We start from the raw sequence: 21650 nt of genomic DNA, 5'->3' as shown, positions 1-21650 counted from the left end.
CTCTGTATCTCTTGAAAATAAATAAATGTTAAAAAAAAAAAAGCCTAAGAGGTCTGTAAGAGTAGGGTAATACAACTACTTCAGTGAGTAGTAACACCATGTGTGGCATGTGATAAATGCTTTTTCTATATTCTCCATTTACATTATAATTGCCAGTATTTTCTTCATGTTATTCCTTAAAAGCTGATATGTCTTCATTCTGTTTTCCTAGCTAAGGGCTGAGTCTCTGACAGAATTTGCATATTGTGATAATTTGCCTTTAGATTACTGCGCCAAAGAATAGATCATCTGGAGAACTTAATCTGCAGCCTGTCCAAGAAGCAGGCCTTCAGACCCCAGGTGCCTGCCTATGAGTCATTGGTGCAGGAAATCCACCACTATGTCACCAGCATTGCCAAGGCCCCTGCTGTTCAGGATCTGCTCACACGGCTCCTGCAGGCTCTCCACATGGATGGGCCTCGGTCTGCCCAGGTGGCCCAAAACCTTCTGAAGGAGGAGGCTTCCTGGCAGCAGTCACACCACCAGTTCAGGAAGCGGTTGGCCGAGGAGTATGCCCTCTATCCAGATTCTGTGGCCCCACTGCAGGCATCCATCTTGCAATTGCAGCATGGCATGAGGCTGGTGGCATCTGAGGTCTACGCTTCATTCCATGGCAGTGTGGTCTGTGCAGACAGGCTGGGTGCCCTGGCCACATCCCTGTTGGCTTTTCCATCGGTGGGCCCCACCTTCCCCACTTACTATGCTCATGCAGACGCCTTATGCTCAGTGAAGTCAGAGGAGGTTCTTCGAGGCCTTGGGAAGTTGATCCTCAAGCGCTCAGGAGGAAAGGAGCTGGAAGGCAAGGGCCAGAGACCTTGTCCTACCCGAGAGCAGCTGCTGATGAATGCCCTCCTTTACCTGCGTTCCCATGTGCTGTGCAAGGGAGAGCTGGACCAGAGGGCCCTGCAGCTCTTCAGACATGTGTGCCAGGTAAGCCTATTTCTAGGGGGGCAGCACTGACCTTCTCCTAAAGGGAGCTGGAGGACACTGGCAGTACCCTGTGTAGATAGAGACCATGTGGTTGGGCAGTGGGATCTGGTGTCTGTTCCTTTCTTTCTCCTATTCAGCTGTTAGTTTTGGGGGTATTTGTCCCTCAATTTTTAAGACATTTTTAATTAGAAAAAATTAGTGATATTAGCTCTTTATCTGTGATACACACTGGAAATATTTTCTCCTATTTTGTGTCTTTTGATTTTATTTATGGTGAGTTTTGCCATGTAATAGTATCAACCTTTATTAAGAAAATAACTTTTTTTCCCCAACGAAAGCAATTTGTTTTTAACTTATACAATTAAAAGAATAAATATAAACAAAACCCAGTAAATTTTACCATTTAAAGCTGTATAAACTGTTAACATTGGTGCATCCCATTCTAGGCTTGTTTTTTTTTTTAAGTTTATTTTGAGAGAGAGAGAGTATGTGTTTGTTTGTGTGTGAGTGGGGTCTGTGGGGGGAGGGGCAGCAGGGGGGAGCAGAGAAAAAGGGAGAGAGAGAATCCCAAGCAGGCTCCATGCTGTCAGTGCAGAGCCCATCTTGGGGCTTGATCTCATGAACCATGAGATCATGACCTGAGCCAAAATCAAAAGTTGAATGCCACCCGGGTGCCCCTTTAGCAGTAGAACTCTTTTAAAAATAAAAATCTTAGAATAGTTTCCCAATATGTAGTAGATAAAAGAGCTGCTTTAGTTGAGAACAATTCTGTTCCCTCCCTGGTCTCTGAGACTGGTCCTTAAATCACTAGAGTTCTGTAAACCACTACTAAAGTTCATTCTGTTTTATACTTTGCTTTAAAAAACCTAACAGCATTTAGTGATTATTTTCTTCCATAATTATGGTATTCTTCAGCTGCATCATGTTGAATGGCTGCCCAGTTTTCTATTGTATGGATACGCTCGAAGATACTTAAATAATTTCTTATCATTGAACATTTGTTTTGTATGTAGTCTTTTTATTGTCTTGGAAAACACCAGCATTACCACAAATAGTCTTATACCTAGGTCTTTGGGTACAAATTCTGGAAAGCAGAATTGCTTAGGTTTTTAACACAAATTGTCTTCCTGATTGATGGGTGCTCATTTCCTCAGTTCTCATCAATACTGCATGGTTTCTTTAACTTACAGTTTTTGCCAACTTAAGGATCTAAAATCTTAGAGGTACTAGGGAATTTAAGAAGTGTCTGATAAGGCATAGCCCAGTTTTCCTGATGGTTCCCCTCAACCACCCTGCCCCCAGCCCAGGTTTCCCTTTCCCAAACCCTTGGGCCAGCTGCTTGAGTTGTTAGCCAAGTATAGTCTGAATTACAACCCCCACATTGTCTATGCAGAGCCTGTCCTTAGTACAAAACACTACTAGCTCCTGACAGGAACTTCCAATGGCATTAGCTGTACTGTAGCAAGTTTTTACACCTGTGAAATTGTAGCACTACAGTAAGGGGGTGCTTTGGAAAATGGGTTGCTGCAGATACACAGTTTGAAAACAAAGTTCATTTGCTCTCTATACCTAAAATGTAGTTTCTTGGATGTGGGCATTTACTTCTTTTTGAGCCATAGTACTTTTATTTTCATGAGAAATTGAAAGATAGCCAATCTTGGGACATCTGCATGGCTCAGTTGGTTGAGTGTCTGACTCTTGATTTCAGCTCAGGTCATGATCCCAGAGTCATGCATCAGGCTCCAAGCTGAGTGTGGAGCCTGCTTGGGATACTCTCCCTTTACACCCTCTCCTCACCCCCTCACCCCCCACCCCTGTCTCTCTTAAACAAAACAAAACAAAACAAAACAAAACAAAACAAAACAAAACAAACCAACAACAGATAGCAAGTCTTGCTTTGTTTAAGTACTTCAGCAAAAGCAAATAAATTACTTTCTAATATTGTTACTTTTCAGGAAATTATCAATGAGTGGGATGAACAGGAACGCATAGCCCAAGAGAAGGCTGAGCAGGAAAACAGCTTGTACAGATACAGGAGCAGGAGCTCCAGGACTGCCCTGAGCGAGGAGGAGGTGGAAGAGCGGGAGTTCAGAAAGCAGTTCCCACTGCATGAAAAGGTCGGTGGTGGTAACAGGGTTTGTTTGGGAATGAATTCCCTTGATGCCACCTGTGTTACCTTTGAATGGTTTTATAATCAGTCTTTTTACTATATCTATATGTAAGTCACTACTTCATTTTCTTGAGTGTTCACACAACATCTTTCCTCCTTCCTTTTTGAGTAGAACTGGATTCTGATTTTTAGAAGTTCAATTGCTCTAATGTTATTGGCAGGATTTTGCAGATATTTTGGTAGAATCAACACTGGAAGAGAAGAAGGGAACTTCAGATGGGCAAGAAGAGGGAGCAGCTTCAGATCCTGGCCTCCTCTCCCAGAGCTCAATGCAGGCTGTGATGCTCATTCATCAGCAGCTGTGCCTCAACTTTGCTCGGTCCCTCTGGTACCAACAGACTTTGCCACCACATGAGACAAAGCATTACCTTGGCCTGTTTCTATCCTGCTATCAAACTGGGGCATCTCTTGTGACACAGTTCTACCCTCTGATGGGTATGACAATTTATTTTTGTTATACTCTTGGGAAATGAGGACAAATAAATGTAATTACTACTTAGGGAACAATTAAAGTCATCACCTCCCTATTTTTTTGCTAAATTCCTTATCGAGGGAGTTTCCTTAGCTTAAGAGACTCCAGCTACTTCAAAAAACTTGATTTAAAATTCTGCAGTAAGGGATTTTTATCATTTGAATACTTTGGGAGGAAGGGATTTAAAAAACAAGGATATGGACTTAAATAGTTTTGTTCCTCAGTTATTTCTAATTTGCCTGTAATAGCTTTAGTGGTTTTCCCATCATTTATTATTGGGAGAAACCTGGGAACTCAGAAATTAAGCTTACAGAATATTGTTTGGTTCAGTTTCCTGTATGACTTCATTAGTCACTCCTTGATATTAAGCAGGAAGCTTTAATTTTCATTTCTGTCTACCAAGACAGCTATAAAAGCCAGGAATTTGAATCCATCAAACCAGACTCTGTACTCTTTTAACAACCAGGCAATGTCTGAGTTCCTCTGTATGTCTGAGAAACTTGGCAGATTTTGGTGATACTACTATGATACTAGGGTCCTGCTCCTCTAGGCCTATGTTGCTTTGGGCATGATTGGCACTGTGACGTAATCTGCTTCATTAGTTCTAGTAGTTATTGTTTCTGAGCATGTGTTTGACATCTTTGTAACCTGATGGCTCAACCTACTAAGTGCACTGACTGTACTCATGTTAACTTCACAGGAGCTGAACTGAATGACCAACTCCTGGGCAGCCAACTTTTGGCCTGTACCCTCTCCCATAACACTCTCTTTGGTGAGGCAGCCTCAGATCTGATAGTGAAGCCTGATGGGCCCTATGACTTCTACCAGCACCCCAATGTCCCAGAAGCAAGGCATTGTCAACCTGTGCTTCAGGGTTTCTCAGAGGCTGTCAGTCAGCTGCTGCAGGATTGGCCGGAACACCCAGCCCTTGAGCAGGTAGGGCAGCCTGTGAGGAGGGAACACTGAGGGTGTGGTCTCTGCCATCTCCCAGGGCAGTCATGTGCACATTTCAGTATATAAACAAAGGTTTACAGAATCCCACTTGAGTGAGACACTACTCACTTCAGGATGGACATACCAGTTTGTACTGCTGTTACATAAATGATGTTTGGGATTCTGCTAATTTTACTTGTTGGTCAGAGTTTGCTGTCGACATGTTAAAATGCTGCTGTATTATTGCCCTCTTTATTCAGACACATACGCACATTAGCAAAGGCCTGGCTTTTTCAAGATTGGCAGTTTTAACGCAGACCTCACTCTGTGGTCTTCAACCAGTTTTTTAGTAACTCTTAACAGTGGAGAGTGGTTAAGAGTTATTATTTTGGGGGCATCTGGCTGGCTCAGTTGAAAGACAATGTGACTCTTGATTTCAGGGTCATGAGTTCAAGCCCCACATTGGCTGTAGAGATTACTAAAAAAATAAGTAAATAAACTTTAAAAAAAGAAAAAAAAAAGAGTATCATATCAAAGTCCATCTTCTTTCCAGAGTAATGCAGCAGATAAAGTGTTTATCTTTGATCCACAGCCCTAGAAAGCCTCTGTGGCTTTCACAGGGGCTTGTGAAGTAGAGACTTTGCATAAAACTTTCATCAGGCCTCTTTTCAGTGGCCTGTGACTTTGAGTGAGTGTATTCCCACAGAGATGCCTAGATCTTTTCTTCGTTTTCTTTTTCTTTCCTGCAGCTGCTGGTTGTAATAGACAGAATTCGTAGTTTCCCACTTTCTAGTCCTATCTCAAAGTTGCTGAATGGCTTAGAGATCCTTCTAGCAAAGGCACAGGTAAGATAATTCTCTCCCTCTCTTCCTCATTTTAGTTTGTAATCAATTGAAAAAAATGATCTTGGGGCAACATTATTGCCAGAGGGACAGAAAGTTATAGTTTGGGTTGGAGAAGAATAAGCCTCTTTGTTTTTCTGACATGGGGTCAGATCATTACAGGTGAAGCCATTATCTTATGGGGCACGTGAGGGGCCTGTGTCCCCTGTTTTCAAGGGTAGGACGCAGCATCCACTGGTACTGCAGTCTCCCTCTTCCAGGGCTCCCAGGTGGGCCTCCAGACCAGCTACATGCCTGCATGTCCCATCCCCTCAGTCCTTTCACAGCCTCTGAACTATCTGGTGCTTCCCTGACGATCACGTTAGGGCTCTGCACTTTGGAGGGGGTTATGTGTCTAGCAATAGGCATTCACACTCAGGTTCCCAAATCCTTTACTTTTTGCCTGCCTCTAAACTCAGCTCTGCTTGATATTATCAGGTGACTAGAAACAACTTGAAGCTAGATGCACTGGATGTACACTCATTGCTATTGATAAATCAGCACAAGAGTTATTTAAGAGCCCAGCAGTAAATTTTATCTTTGTTTTTTAGGATTGGGAGGAGAATGCAAGTCGAGCTCTGTCTCTGCGGAAACATCTCGATTTAGTCAGTCAGATGATCATTCGTTGGCGTAAACTGGAACTGAAGTAAGTGATAATCTGTCACTTCCCTTCCCCTCCTGAACTTGTGCTGTAGGGACATTCATCTTTTGATAGTTTGCTTCTGCAGGGTTTCTGTAGTAAGATAGAGAATGTACTTTTCAGTTAGTAATCACAGAGTTAAACAGCAGGGCATTAGGGGTGCCTGGCTGGCCCAGTCAGTAGAGCATCTGACTCTGATCTCAGGGCCGTGAGTTCAAGCCCCACATTGGGCATGGAGCCTACTTAAAAAACAAATAGGGCATTTAAAATGACCTCAGTAGAGGGACACCTGGGTGGCTCAGTCAGTTAAGTGTCCAACCTCAGCTCAGGTCATGATCTCACAGCTCGTGGGTTCGAGCCCCACATCAGGCTCTGTGCTGACAGCTCATATCATGGAGCCTGCTTCGGATTCTGTCTCTGTCTCCCCCTCTCGCTCTCTGTCTCTCTCTCTCTCAAAAATAAACATTAAAAAAATAAAATAACCTCAGTAGAGACAATGGCATACATTCCTGAGGCGACAAACTAGGTAGCTTCTCCATCTCCACTTGGAAGGAGAGAATAGCGAATGTTTAGCTTTTGCTTCTATGGTTTCAGATCTTTCAAATGGGTTTCCTTAAATGCCTGCTTGGCTGCTTCTCTCATGTTTCAGCTGCTGGTCTATGAGTTTGGATAATACCATGAAGCGCCATACTGAGAAATCCACCAAGCACTGGTTCTCCATCTACCAGATGCTTGAGAAGCACATGCAGGAACAAACAGAGGAGCAGGAAGGTAACAACTGTCCATAAATTCCCTGCATATTTAGAAGTTGCAGGCTAATTGTAGAGTGCTGCAGATGTGGGATTTACCTGTTCCCTTGTCTCCTCGCACCACTCCTTTTACATGGGATTCATCATTGGACTTCATGGTGTTTCTGAGAGGTTTACGTGATTTGTTCAGAGTCTAGAGAGCTGGTCATAAGGTTTCTTTATGCTCTATATCCAAGAGACAGGCAAAAATGAAGATGTTTTTTCTTGGGTACTAGTTGACCTGCTTGAGTTAAAAGTGTTTCATTTCCTACTTAAAACAAGCACCTTATAATTCAGTTTCATAATCTGTTTTGAGTGCGTTTAACACATACCCCGAGTGAGCTGTTTTTATATCAGCTGGGAATTTACCTATGCTTCAGAGTTTCACTTTAATTATGGTCTCTCTTTTCCTGCCGTGCCCCAGTGTGTCCCATAGTAGATTGCATGCATGTTACAAATATGAAGTGATGGTTGCAGGTGCATATGTTTTCTTCTTTGAATCTTTAAAGATGATAAGCAGATGACCCTGATGTTGCTGGTCAGTACATTACAAGCATTTATAGAGGGATCCTCACTGGGAGAATTCCACGTACGGCTTCAGATGTTACTGGTTTTCCATTGTCATGTCTTGTTGATGCCTCAAGTTGAAGGAAAGGGTAAGGAGGGGTGTGTGTGTGTGTTTTTCTTTACTCTTACACTGTACTGTTTAAATGGGTTAGGCTTTGAATTCTTCACAAGATAGGCATCTTATTGCATACCAGGTTTTAAATGTGACGCTTTCAGTCATCTCTTACTTTGAAGTGATTCACATTAGATACAGAGAACAACATTAAAGTACAAACTGGTTATAAATGAAGCCCAAACTAATGAACTCTGCCAGAGGTAAATTGCCAAATGCAGATCTTGGGAACTGGCATGTAGAGGCTGCACATCTTTCTGTATTGACAGTGTAGGTGTCCTGCTAAGCTTCTGCTTGATCCAGGCCATAATTAGATTCTTTGATCTAGCAAGTGCTCTACTACATATCAAGTAACTGCATAGGAAACACTGTCAATTACTGTCCCTGACCACAGCTATTTGGATGAAAATGTAACTAGGACTATAGATTGTATGTGAATGAGCAGTCAGGGTGAACCTCTTAATAGGCCAGCTTTTAAAACAGGTTTAGTTTCTGCTGACTTTACAATAAGATTCTAAGAAAGGGTTTGAAATTGTGTTTAGTGGAACATCTGAGTACATCACCTTTAAGAGCAACAAAATTCAGTATAAGCTGTAATGAAAAAATGGGGTAGAGGTGACAGGCTGCCTGCATCTCAGGGAATTGCTAGACTCAGACTCCCTGGTAAGCTGTTAAATAACATGCCTGTGAAATGTTGTGCTGTCATCTCATGGCCTGAAGAGTAAAGAGGAAGGAGCGTCACTAAAATGTGAAGCCCACAGGTGGAGCCAGTAGCACATGCAGCAAGTGTGGTGTTTTTGTTTCCTTTTCATTTCTTCCAGATTCACTTTGCAGTGTTCTGTGGAATTTGTACCATTATTACAAGCAATTCTTTGACCGGGTCCAAGCCAAAATTGTGGAACTTCGTTCCCCCCTAGAAAAAGAACTTAAAGTAAGATGAACAGCTTTGTAATGATTACTCTTGGGAGAACAAAATCAGCAAATTCTTTGTTTAGTTCTTTTCTTTTGTCCATTTAACTATGAAGCAGGGGGCTCTGGGGAATGGAGGAGAGAATTGCAACTGCCAATAGAATGGCAAGATTTATTCTGTGGCATTGGCTCCATTGCTGACCTGTCCCAAGTGTGTGACGGGTTAGTGGAGTGGCCCGTCAAAGGCTTCTCAAGAAGATTGCCACAAACGTCTGTTAGTGTTCACTCCCCCGCTCTTGCCCTGGCTGATTTTCCACCTCAGAGGAACGCCATCTAGTGTTGTGTGTCATCAAGGTGCCCTGGGGGAAAGGAGGGTCCTATCTTTTGATAATTCAGTGGTTGTGGAGGCAGCCCTGGTACAAGCTGAACACATATCAGGTGACATGTTGATCATAGGAGCACTCTCTTTTCATTGCTTTGTGACAAACACCTGGGTTCCCATTTTAGACTTGTTTTACTTGTTCACTGGTATACAGTCCTGTATGTGGGATGGAGTGGGCTCTGGTCTTCGGTAAACAGGTGATTTAGAAAGAAACAATGCTACCATTCCTCGTTCTTCATTTATCTTACAGGAATTTGTAAAGATATCCAAGTGGAATGATGTCAGCTTCTGGTCCATTAAACAATCTGTGGAAAAGACACACAGGTAATTTATCTTTTAAAAATTCAGAGTGACTAAAGGTGAGAATTTTTGTATGCTAGGTAGCAAGACTAAATTAAATTGTTCAAATGGTCTTAGTGCTGCTTTGAACTCATTATGAAGCACTAGATTGTTTGGGTGTGGCTTTTCGACAGCACCCCCTACCACCTGAAGCAAAGTCTGCCTACAAAAAGAATTGGTGTGCCTCGAGACAAAGCAGCCTAAGCACTTCTGCTACATACTAGCTGTCTTCCCTTGAGTGAAGTGATGCCCCCATTCCTGGCTTCAGTTTTTACTTCTAGAAAAAGGAGATGACAATACCTGCCTTACTTTTCCTTAAAAAATAAACAGGATGATTATGAGTATCTAAGGGGTTCATGCGTACAGACGATAAGGTTATTAAGTTATATGTGTGTGCATTATGCCATTTTACATTTCCTCACTTTCCATCCATCTTTTCCTCTTCATCTGTCATTACATGGGGCCAGGACCCTCTTTAAATTCATGAAGAAATTTGAAGCCGTCCTGAGTGAACCCTGTCGGTCATCCTTGGTGGAGAGTGACAAGGAGGAACAGCCTGACTTTTTGTCACAGCCAGCAGCCACCAGCGAGGCATCCCCCATTCAGAGTCTGAACATGGCACTGAGGGAGACGCTGTTGGCCCGGCCAGTAGCTGCACAGGTATACCTTATGAGATGGTGTTCGTTTATTCTTGGGCCAGTCTAGTGAGGTCTGTGCTTTATGTGGAAGAATGTCCCTAGAACTGGGCAAGGCAATTCCTTTGAAATCTTGCTCTTTGGACAAATATAGCACTTGTCTGTATGTCTGACACTGCTACCTAATAAGGCAAAAGGCATCAGTCCTAGTGCTGAAAGTTTAATGTTCGCCTATGGGAAATACGCACTTTCTGTGCTTACCTGTGAAGATTTCATCTTCCTGTAATGGAAGACTTAAAGCATCAGTTGAGGAATATGCCATTGAAGCTGCCTTTGGGTTACCACATGATGAAGCGGCTGTATAGGTGAATGTTTGCAATGATAGGTTGATTTTAGTGGTTGCTGATGACCATGGTATAAATTCTCTCATCATGACCAACTTCAAGCACCAACAGTTAAGAGCTGGCTTGCAAAATTCCAGAAAATGTAACAGTTATGGAGACTTTGGGTGAGCAGGTCTGTTACAGAATGGGTGGTCCCGCATTATATCCTTAGATGTAAAGAGCTTTGGGATCAGAGAGCACACCTCAGGACAGTAATAGCCTTTGCCTTCCTACTGTACTTACCGTCGTGGGTCCATAGAGTAAGCAGTGGAAGTCCTCAAGCTATTTTTAGTATTTCCCAAGTACAGAAAGTGTAATAGAAATTGAGCATATAGCCATGCTGTGGTTCTACAAATATGGTGTGGGCTCCAAGTTCATTTTCTTTTGATTATATTCATCAGCTCACTGATTTCTGTCATGCTGACCAACATTTCTGATTTGCTGTTGATGACAGCATAGGAATTTCAGAGATTCTTTGGCGGGGGAGGGGGATGAAAATATGCCCCCGTGGACGAAAGTTTTTCCCATTATCCAGTATCTGGGTTCCTCCTAATCGAATTGAAGAAAGTGGAGGGTGGAAGAGGTGGTGGTAGAAGTACGACTTGTGTGTCCAAGACAGGCAGTGCAGCACAGCACCATAAAGGCACCAGTTCTAGTACATTCCAAAGTCTAGAATGGTCGCTCGCACAGGTAGTATTGCCGCAGGTGGGACGGGGTGCTTCTAAGTGATCTCACGTGGAGCAGCAGTAGGGTTCTCTAAATATCCAGGACACATCTTAATTTTGGTGATGCTGCCTTTGTTCTTGTGAGACCTCAGAGTTGGGGAGGAGAGGATTTAATACTTACTGAGCTGAGTGTGTGTAGAGGGGTATGGCATTTAAATTTAGCACCAGTGCAGGTGACTGCTGTTACTGTTCTTGGCAGTGAGACTAACCTGTGCTCTGTCTCACAGGCTGTGATTCCAGAACAGTGTCAGGGTGCTTCTTTCCCCTTGGAGGGAGAGCTGCTGTGTCGCTTGCCAAAGCTCATGAAACGAATGAGGAAGGTGTGCCTGACGCTCATGAAGGAAAGCCGTCTGCCTTACCTAGTGGAGGGCCTTGATCACTTCACTGGTGAGTGCCAGCAGCCAGGGGCAAAGGGTGGGGTTTGCTCTGTTTTCTCTAGTGCCCCCAAGAGCGTGGGAATTTGCTACCTATGTCCTTTTTTTGACCTCATCAGTAGTGTTGAGCGGTTAATTGAATAAACAAGTGGGCTAAAAAACAGAGCCCAGTCGCAGAAACCAGCAGAGACCACACAAGCTGTTATAATTTTCACCTTGTCCATCTTATCCATAGCTAATGCTATGTTATGCCATTTTCTGCAGTAGCCTTGTCTATATCAGCTCTCTTTGGTTGGGGGCATGAATAGAGAGGTACAGAGACAAGTTTCTCAGAGTCTGTAAGCTGTTCCTACCTCTCCAAATATTGTCTCCCTTGAGTTAAAGGAGAAGGAAGATTCACTCACTGTCCTTTTCTTGCTTTCTTCACTGTGGAGAGATGTAGCAGTTTCATCTGCTGGTCGTCCTTGCACAGGGAAGTTGAGAGCCGAGATTTGCTCTGTAGTATAACAGCCGTGGCTGGGGAAGGGATTCCAGAACTTAATAGATTGAGGTCTTGTCATCCTCCAGCACTGTCTGCACCCCTAATCACCCCCCATGAGTATGGTGTCAGAGTGAAACTGGTCCTTCTTCAATGAGGCTACAATGTGATCTCAGGGAGCTCTTTATTTTTAAAACTTGTTAGGGGGTACCTGAGTGGTTCAGATGGTTAAGCATCTGACTCTTGATTTCAGCTCAGGTTATGATTTCACAGTGTGTGGGATCGAGCCCCAAGCTAGGCTCTGAGCTGACAGTGTGGAGCCTGCTTGGGATTCTCTCTCACCCCCTCTTTTTGCCCCTCCCCTGCTTGTGCACATATGCATGTGTGCACTCCATATCTCTTTCTCTCCCTCTCTGTCTCAAAAAAATAAACATTAAAAAAAAAAACTTGTTAGAACAATAGCCTATTATATATATCCGTTGCTAAAGATGATCTGCCTACCTGATCCTGATGATCGAAATGAATGGGATACAGGTCCCATGTGCATCTTCTGGAAAGGGTACCCACTCTGTGATGCAAAGAATTCTCTGACTTTCCTACAATGTCCGTATAATGGTGTCCACTACACTTGCTTTCTTCTGGAAGGCTAGAATGTCCGTGTTAGTTTGTTAGAGCTACCTTAAAGTATCACATATAGGGTGGCTTAAACAAGAAAAGTTAGTTTTCTAAACAGTTCTGGAAGTTAAACATATGAAATCAAAGTATTTGCAGGTTTGGTTTCTTCTGAGGTCTGTCCCCTTGGCTGCTCTGTTTCCCCTCTGTTTTCACATGTTCTCCCATGTCCTACTCTTCTGTTAAGAACATCAGTCAGGTTGGATTAGGGCCCACCCATATTGCCTCACCTTACCTTAATTACCTCTTTAAAGGTCTTATCTCCAAATACACTCATAATCTGAGGCACTGGTGGTTAGGACTCTAACATGAATTTTGGGGGACACAGTCCATAACACTCCCTGTGGCAGGCAGACAGCAGCCTCATGTTACAGCCACCCATGGGTATTCAGCAAGGCAGTGTGCTGCTGGAGAAAGAATTTGGGTTTCAGAGTCAGTTTGGCCAGGGTTTGTGTCCTGTCTTCTAGTCACTCTTTAGCTGAATGAACTTTAGTAAGTGACTAGACCTTTCTGAGCCTCTCCAAACAGCTGTAAATCAGTGCTCCTGGAGTTGTACAGAGTAAGGGAACATCAACCACGAACCAGGTACAGGATAGGACCTCAGGATGTATCCTATTTATGGGAAATACATGATTTAAATTCTTACTATAAATTGCTACACATAGTGTTCAACAAGTGCTTTTTTTTGCCTATTTTTAAACCCCATAAATTAAAAAAAGAAAAACTACTTTTATTTGGTTTGTTTGTTGTCAAGAGGGATGAATTCCATGAGTATTTTCTATTTCCGTGCACCTTTAATTTAGAATTTACCAAATGCTAAGGACTGTGCTAGTTATCAGAGCTGTAAAGATGAGTGTCACCTGGTTCTCGTGTCCCACGATGTCCTGGGTCTGAGTAGTTTAACATGTTAATTAGACTGTGGGATTTCGGTATTTCCTCCTTGTTATTTCCTTAGGTGAAGTGATTTCCTCTGTGAGTGAGCTGCAGAGCTTGAAGGTGGAGCCCTCTGCAGAGAAGGAGAAGCAGCGGTCAGAAGCCAAGCATATTCTCCTGCAGAAGCAGCGAGCTTTAGCAGACCTCTTTCAACACCTTGCCAAAACTGGTATGGTTCTCATTGGAAACCTGATGAAGAATGATCACCAGCTCTTAGGGAGGAAAACAACGCGGGTGATGTGGGGGGATTTTCTAGAGATGATTGGGGTGGTGGAAAGCAGGAGGCAGTAGGCAAGGTTTTGAAATGCCATTCTGAGAGTTCAGTCACACATATGAAATCCATGTGATGAACCAACCATTTGTGAGTCCCAAATATTTTCACAGTTTTGTAACGAAGGTTCTCAGAAACCATGCTTTGTTTTCATCACCATATGTTGTATGGCACCCACCCTTCCAATGTAGCTTAGAGAGCAAATTCTCAAACTTTAATGTATGTTCCAATGACTCAGGGAATTTTGTTAAATGCAGGGGTTCTGTTGTAGTAGGGGCAGGGCAGGGCCTGTCAGCCTGAGTTCTAACAAGCTCCTGGGTGGTGCTATTCCAAGGACTTTATTTTTAGAGTCACAGTGGCAGTGGGATGGGGTGGGGCATAGCACAGTCATTCTCTTCTGAGTTCCTTTACTTAAATGCATGCTATTTACTTCCTAGGTTTGTCATATCGCAAAGGTCTTGCCTGGGCCCGTTCAAAAAACCCTCAAGAGATGCTTCATCTTCACCCGTTAGATCTCCGGAGTGCATTGTCTGTAGTCAGCAGCACTCAGGCTGATTCTAGGTTTGTTTTTTAAATTATAAATGGAGCAAGTCATTTAAGCTTCATGTCTTCATTTGCCAAAATGGGGATAGAATACCTCTCTCCTAGCATTGCTGTAAAGATAACATTTTAAAAAGTGCCTGGCTCTGGCTCTGGCTCTGCATCTGGCACGTGGTGAGCATTCAGTAAGAGACTTTTTTTTTTCTTTTTTCTTTTTCTTTCTCCTTGTATTCACCTCTCCCGTTATTTTTTTGGTCCTCTGATTTTCCTGAGGTCTCCTCACTTGGTTTGAATTCACAGGTGAAAATCTGTGAGAGAATGGCCACATTTTTAGCTATTTCATATATAAATTCTTTATAATTTCTAATGTATTCTTCAATTTGAGAACCTATAAATTTTGAGACAGAGTTACCTCTGTGTTCATAACTGTGGCAGAAGTGGTTGTAAATAGATGATTTGTATGAGCTGGGTACACATACATTTGTATTTTGTTTGCTCAGTGGCCCTCTGAGTGCTTTAAAGTTTAATTCAACACAGCATTATAAAAAGTAGAAATTTTATTTTTAAGATTTATTTAAGTAATCTCTACACCCATCGTGGGACTCAAACTCACAACCCTGAGATCAAGAGTCACATGCTCTTCTGACTGAGCCAGCCAGGCATCCCCAAAGTAGAAATTTTACATAAATAAATAAATATTCTGAATTTCAGTTTTTCAGGAAGATTGGGCCAATTGGATTTGCTTTCCTGTGAGAAAGTTAAACTGTAGCTCCCTCCTTTGGACAGGACACATGCTCTCCAGATCACTACAGTCTGCAAACAGTCCTGTTGCTTTTCCCACATTGAGGTCGGCTGTCATTGCCATGTATCATTTTGTGCTTGTCTGTCCTTAATCATTTATGTTAACTGCTTGGCCCCCGTGGGCATCAGAATTTATGACCTTTAGCTTCCACTCCTAAGATAGTTATAAAGTTTTCATTAAGGAAACTATATTGTCATCATAATTTATTTTCCTTCTATACTTCCATTGTTAAGTATGTAATACATTTTTTGCATAAAGGACTAATGAACGCCTGACTGAATGAGACCTCACAGAAATGAATCTATTCGCACTCTTAGCTTTTGGTTGTGACTAAATAATACCAATCTCTGAGTCTTCAGGATCTTTGATGGGAAATAGTGGTTTTAATTAAGTATATCATGTTGATTTCTAGGCTGCTGACAGAAATCTCCTCTTCATGGGATGGATGCCAGAAGTACTTCTTTCGCTCTCTTGCACGGCACGCCAGGCTTAGTGCAGCCTTAGCAGCTCCTGCCAAGGTAGGTGAAAGAACCTCAGAATTGCCGGGGCCCAGGGAAAGCTCCTATTTTGTTCCTCCAGGGCAGCACTCTCAGGTCTTACCAAGTGATCAGAGCCCATTACAGAACGTGACGGAGCTTTTTGCAGAACATTATTAAACTTACAGTATAAATCAGTGTAATTTTGTGCTTAATCAGAAAGCATTTTATCATAAATTCTATTACTTACATTTGCCAACAAGACCAAATGCGTAAGAAAAGTTATGTAGGGGGTGCCTGGGTAGCTCAGTCGATTGAGCATCTGACTTCGGCTGGAGTCATGATTTCAGGGTTTGTGAGTTCGAGCCCCTCGTGGACTCACTGCTGTCAGCATAGAGCCTGCTTCGGATCCTCTGTCTTCCTCTCTCTCTCTCTCTCTCTCTCTGCCCCTTTCCCATATGCGCTCATGCACACACACACTCTCTCTCAAAAATAAATAAAACATTTAGAAAAGAGGTTATAGGGGCGCCTGGGTGGCTCAGTCGGTTAAGCATCCGACTTCAGCTCAGGTCACGATCTCGCGGTCCGTGAGTTCGAGCCCCGCGTTGGGCTCTGGGCTGATGGCTCGGAGCCTGGAGCCTGCTTCCGATTCTGTGTCTCCCTCTCTCTCTGCCCCTCCCCCGTTCATGCTCTGTCTCTCTCTGTCTCAAAAATAAATAAATGTTTTTAAAAAAAAAAAAAAAGAAAAGAGGTTATATAAGAAATGCTTCATGTGGAGAATGCCATCTTCAGATAGTTTTCCTCTTGTGAATTGAGAAAAGGCCACTAATTTTGATGTTAAACTAGTTCTTTTTTTGTTTTGTTTTGTTTTAGTTTATTTATTTACTTAGAGCGAGCTGGGGAGCAGCAGAGGGAAGGGGAGAGAGAGAGACACAGAGAGAGAATATCCCAACTAGGCTCCACACTGCCAGCATGGAGCCCGATGCGGGGCTCGAACTCACAAACTGTGAGACTAATGACTTGAGCCAAAATCTAGAGTCAGATGTTTAACCAGCTGAACCACTCAGGTGTCTCAGTGTTAAATCTAGTTCCTATTCATGGAACATCAGTGATTTGTGGAAGCACAATTTGAGAAGCACTGCTTAGAAAGATGAATGTGTTGCCTCTAGACTGCAGCATATCCAAAGCTTATCCAATTAAAAGGCACTTTCCCCAGCGAGTTTTGGATGAAACTGCTTTCTGGTGACACCTGCGTGTGTGGTGATGTTTGCTAGTAATTCCTTTGGCATGTTTCCATTTCCCCTTTGCAGGAGTTGGGCATGAGCAACGTCGAGCGATGCAAAGGGTTCTCGGCACATCTGATGAAGGTGCTTATTCAACAGCGGCGCTCCCTGACCACGCTGACTGAGCAGTGGATCCTCCTCAGGTATTCACGAACTAGTTAGTTGGGTTTGTGGCATGAATTAGGAACAATTGTGTGAGTCTGCTCTCAATTTGGAAATGAACTTTTGAGACCCAGAGAAGCAGATGGGGTTTCTCTTGGCTCTTCCCCTTGCTTTTTGGTGATGTGCTTCTGCCCTGTGGTTGTGGCAGCACCTCTTGGGAGAATGGGCCCTGGGAGATGAGTTCGGGGGCTGAATTAGATAAAATTGCCATGGCTGAAGTACACCTTGGTCTGGAGAGAGGGGGTTTGTGGTTGACAGTCCATCAGATTGCGTGACAGGATTGTGTGTATGGTATTGTAGCATCTGTCTCTGGGCATAGATTAGATTTGAGACTGCTTCAGTTCACGGGGGGTTTTGGACCACAGAGTTGCAATTTGCTGAGCCATGCATGGAGGTTCCTCAGTGGAATTAAATATTTAAAAGACGAGGACAGTTAGGAAGCCTGTCATCATTTTTTGAATGGATTCTTGGCTGAGAGGTAGTATTTCCAGATTGTAATCACTTTGGCCGCAACCATTTTCTGTTGTACGCATAAGGGTTTATCTAACAAAGTATACCACATTTACTAGATTTTTTTTTTTTTTTAAGTAATGGTTGAAATCACTGCAGTGATTTGACTGTTGGATGGGAAAAAGCTGTAAGGGCGTAGGTGATAAGCAGTGAGTTTTGACACTTGTGTAAGACTGAAGACCCTTGCTTTCGGTCTTCAGAAGGTTGTGTTTAAGTATTTCAAAGGGCGTTTTAACAGTCTTAACCATGGGGGTTCTCTCCTTGATTATGTGAAAAAGCCCATACTTTGTTCAGAAAAAAATGAAGTTATTGTTAAAAACAACATGGCGATGCAGTTTAAGGTGCCACATGATTTCTCCATGGGTTTCTCTGCACAGGAACCTCCTTGGCTGTGTGCAGGAGATTCATGGCAGGCTGACTGAGCCGCTGGTCTACCCGGTGGCCTTCCCCCCTCAGGATGGTATGCAGCAGTGGACAGAAAGGCTGCAGCATCTGGCCATGCAGAGCCAGATCCTGCTTGAGCAGCTCTCCTTGCTCCTCCAGTGCTGCCCCAGTGCAGGGCCAACTCCAGGCCACAGTGGTGCCCAGGTACAGGGTCAGCCTTCTGCCCCCTACCCAGAAGGACCAGAGCTCACCAACGGCCAGCTTTCTGGAGCCATACAGGACCTCATCCCATCAGAATTGAGTTGCCCATCCCCACTACCTCGAAATCAGCTGCCCTCTGGTTGCTGGATGCGGAAACAGGACGAGCTTTGGCAACAGTCAACTGCAAGATTAACAGAGATGCTGAAAACCATTAAAACAGTGAAAGCTGATGTTGACAAAATCAGGCAGCAGTCTTGTGAGACTCTCTTTCATTCTTGGTGAGTATGGCTATGTCTGTACTGTCCCTCTTTGTGCTTGGGTGCTTGCTCAGAGTTTAGTAAGGGGATAAAATGATGAAAGGTTATTTTATTTCAATTCTGTTTTTCTGTGGACCTTCATAGTGCTTTGTAGCGTATGTCTAGCTGTTACTCTTGAGGTACAGTGAATTCTCCCCTGCTCACATTTTAGTGGATGGAAGGAGCGGGGTGTGTGTGTGTGTGTTTATGGTAGCCCCTTCTTCTCAACATTGTTGAATTTCTGTTGTTGCAGGAAAGATTTTGAAGTTTGTTCTTCTGGGCTGAGTTGCCTGTCCCAGGTGTCAGTTCATTTGCAAGGACTAGAGTCCTTGTTCATTATTCCCAGGATACAAGTTGAGCAAACAGACCAACAAATGGCATTAGTTGAGAGCCTGGACTATTTAAGAAGAGAAATCAATAAAGCCACAGATGACTTTACTTCCTGGAAGACACATCTACTTGCTTCAGGAAGCCAAAGTGGTAAGACTGTCTGTCACTCAGTAAGGGAGTCAAAGCCTGGTGTAGGAGTGATGTCTTACAGATTTAAATCTAGACTATCCTAAAGACACATTATGTTTTGTTCCAAACATATCTGTCCAGGTTCTAAGGCAGATAGGTGTGGTTGGAACCCCTAACTCTTAACTCTTTCTGCCTCATTTCTCTTTTTTCTTAAAGTTTATTTATTTATTTTGAGAGAGAGAAAGGAAGAGAGAGACAATCCCAAACAGGCTCCACACTGTCAGTGCAGAGTCCCATGTAGGGCTCGAACTCATGAATCATGAGATCATGACCTGAGCCAAAATCCAGAGTCGGAGTCGACCATCTGAGCCACCCAGGCACCTCTCTGCCTCATTTCTTTGAGTACCTTGCCTTTGAGTTGATCATGTCACTTTGTAGCACACATGTAGGGAGGCAGCACGGGCTCACTCGCTGTTAGCAGACAGTTCTTTCTGAGACTGGAAAGCTGAGGGCTGATATTTGGACTAAATTGGTGGTTATATACAGCATCTTAAATATTTTTGTATTTTTGGCATTCTTCTAGCAGAACTTTCAATAAAAGATGATAAACTTGTAATTCATCTCAGCAAGGAATGTGTCTCATTCATCTTTGTATTCAGCACAGTTTGACACTGTGGCTCACTCGTAGTAGGTGGTTAACAGGTGGCTGTTTTGTAAAAATAACAAGTGAGGATTGTTAATGATTTCTAGAGGCACTGGAGCAAATGATTGGGTTTTTTGTTTGTTTTACACCTTCTTACTTACTAGGAAACCAAATGTTAGATGAAGGGTTTGTGGAAGATTTTTCAGAACAGGTGGAAACTGCCATCCGGGCCATCCTTTGTGCCATCCAGAACTTAGCAGAAAGAAACAGTAAAAAGACAGAGGAGAACACTGACCAAAGCAGACCACAAGAAGAGGATGGTATGTCTGAAATCAAGCAAAAGCTATTTTTCTACTTGATTTAATTTTTAAATTATTTTTCTGGCTAAATATTAAAAAAAATTTTTTTTGTGTTTATTGTTTATTTTTGAGAGAAAGAGACAGAGCACGAGTGGGGAGGGGCAGAGAGAGGGAGACACAGAATCTGAAGCAGGCTCCAGGCTCTGAGCTGTCAGCACAGACCCCGATGCAGGGCTCGAATCCACAAACCACAAGATCAAGACCAGGCCAAAGTCGGGCTCTCAACCGACTGAGCCACCCAGACGCCCCTTTGTGGCTAAATATTTAAGGACAGATATTGGGAATGATGAGTGCATGAATGGAGATGAAAAGGGTTTATTTTGTGTTACTCATCATGTCTTCCTTTTCTGTGAATGAAAGGGGCAGCAGGCTTGGAGGGACTGCAATCAGGACATCTAACAAAACTGTTAGAGGATGATTTGTGGGCCGACGTGAGCACTCTGCATGTGCAGAAAATCATTTCTGCTGTCTCTGAGCTGTTGGAGAGGCTGAAATCGTACGGTGAAGATGGCACAGCAGCAAAACACACGGTAACCAGCAGTGCTTCAGAAGCTTCTTGCCATCCAGAGTGGGTTTCACTTTGCTCCATGTAGGTGCTCCCAAAGCAGGCCTTTGGGGGCAAAAATCACTCAAAATTTGTTTTCTTTATGCAGGTAAACATGACTGACAAACATGACAAACATGACTGACAAACTTAGGGCTTGCTAGCCTTATTTTGTAGGACATTGTAAGTCTGTAGCACTGACTCCATTGCCAACTTTGATTCTGAATAGAATTCGTTTATAAACATCTTATTCAAAAAAAAAACAACAACAACAAAAAAAACAGTACACTTTATTAAGTAAATGGATTGTAAGTGACAGAATTTAAAGTGTACTTTTGTGAAGGTTTGTGTGAAGACGGAAGAAATAGTAGAGGCGTGTGTGCGTGCGTATGTGTGTGTAAGAGAGAAAATATACATAAAACTTACCATCAGTAGCATTTAGTGCATTCACAACATTGTGCAATGACTGTTGCTGTTTAGTTCCAGAACATTTTTATTACAGGGAAAACCCAGCACCCATTACATAGTGTGAGCAGGCCTTGTGATCTTTTGCCCGCAGTTCTTCAGCCAATCCTGCTGCTTGTTGGTGCGTCTGGTGCCCATGCTCTCCAGGTACTCAGACCTCATCCTCTTCTTCCTGACCATGTCTTTGGCAACTCACCGTAGCACTGCAAAGCTGCTCTCTGTTCTTGCCCAGGTCTTTACAGAGCTCGCCCAGGAGGTAAGGACTGTTCATGTGAAGCACCCTGGTGCAGCCAGTACCAAATACTCGGTAGCCATTAAGTGCTTGCTTTCACAGGCTTTTATTTCGGACATTCACAAACAGCTGGAGGTCATTTGCTCTCCCTGTGGATTTTTTAGGGCTTTGTCCAGCACCCTTTCGCTATGCCTGTTTCCACTAAGGTCTTGGAACCTGCAGATCCCCCACTGATGAAATCCCTAAACTCCAGAGGCTATCCTTAACCTTCGTCTCCTTGTTTGTAAAATGAGATCTGCCCACACTCCTTAGCATTTTTGTGAGAACTACCTTCAATTGAATATACTTTTTGTTTTATTTTGATTTCCTTAGTATTCTAAGATTTTCTCCACATCTAAGTACAATACTCGTAAGAGTCACTTGAAGATAGGAATTTACAAATTAAAGATGGGCTTTAGGCTTCTTATAAATAGTCAAGAGTTCTTAATTCTGGGTAACTGGAATATTAGAAAGGGTTTAAAAATGGAAGACAAGCCCATGCAGTGTATGTAGAGGACGAATGTGTGTATTTGTTGAGTAATAAATAAATGAATGTCTTATTTGCTCCTTCTGTCTGATGGGCACTGAGCCAGTCTCACATCGCATCACTCCTTGGAAAATA

The 21650-nt window shown here is 43.1% G+C and overlaps 1 protein-coding gene across 1 annotated transcript in view; it reads left to right on the top strand.

Moving 5' to 3' along the window:
• MDN1 (midasin AAA ATPase 1) overlaps positions 1-21650 on the top strand; it is a 173021-nt gene that overhangs the window by 124188 nt on the left and 27183 nt on the right. The window contains exons 63-83 of the mRNA XM_043591932.1: positions 264-969; positions 2925-3086; positions 3301-3574; positions 4312-4547; positions 5294-5389; positions 5977-6071; positions 6715-6836; positions 7363-7509; positions 8354-8463; positions 9074-9147; positions 9630-9822; positions 11133-11292; positions 13385-13531; positions 14071-14194; positions 15388-15493; positions 16762-16877; positions 17784-18269; positions 18541-18767; positions 19554-19709; positions 20109-20278; positions 20852-21013. Of these exons, the coding sequence (XP_043447867.1) occupies positions 264-969; positions 2925-3086; positions 3301-3574; positions 4312-4547; positions 5294-5389; positions 5977-6071; positions 6715-6836; positions 7363-7509; positions 8354-8463; positions 9074-9147; positions 9630-9822; positions 11133-11292; positions 13385-13531; positions 14071-14194; positions 15388-15493; positions 16762-16877; positions 17784-18269; positions 18541-18767; positions 19554-19709; positions 20109-20278; positions 20852-21013 (4069 nt within the window). The remainder of the gene's footprint in view (positions 1-263; positions 970-2924; positions 3087-3300; positions 3575-4311; positions 4548-5293; positions 5390-5976; positions 6072-6714; positions 6837-7362; positions 7510-8353; positions 8464-9073; positions 9148-9629; positions 9823-11132; positions 11293-13384; positions 13532-14070; positions 14195-15387; positions 15494-16761; positions 16878-17783; positions 18270-18540; positions 18768-19553; positions 19710-20108; positions 20279-20851; positions 21014-21650) is intronic.

This window comes from Prionailurus bengalensis, chromosome B2, assembly GCF_016509475.1.
Source record: "Prionailurus bengalensis isolate Pbe53 chromosome B2, Fcat_Pben_1.1_paternal_pri, whole genome shotgun sequence".
NCBI lineage: Eukaryota > Metazoa > Chordata > Mammalia > Carnivora > Felidae > Prionailurus > Prionailurus bengalensis.
This window is presented reverse-complemented; position numbering and strand designations above follow the sequence as displayed.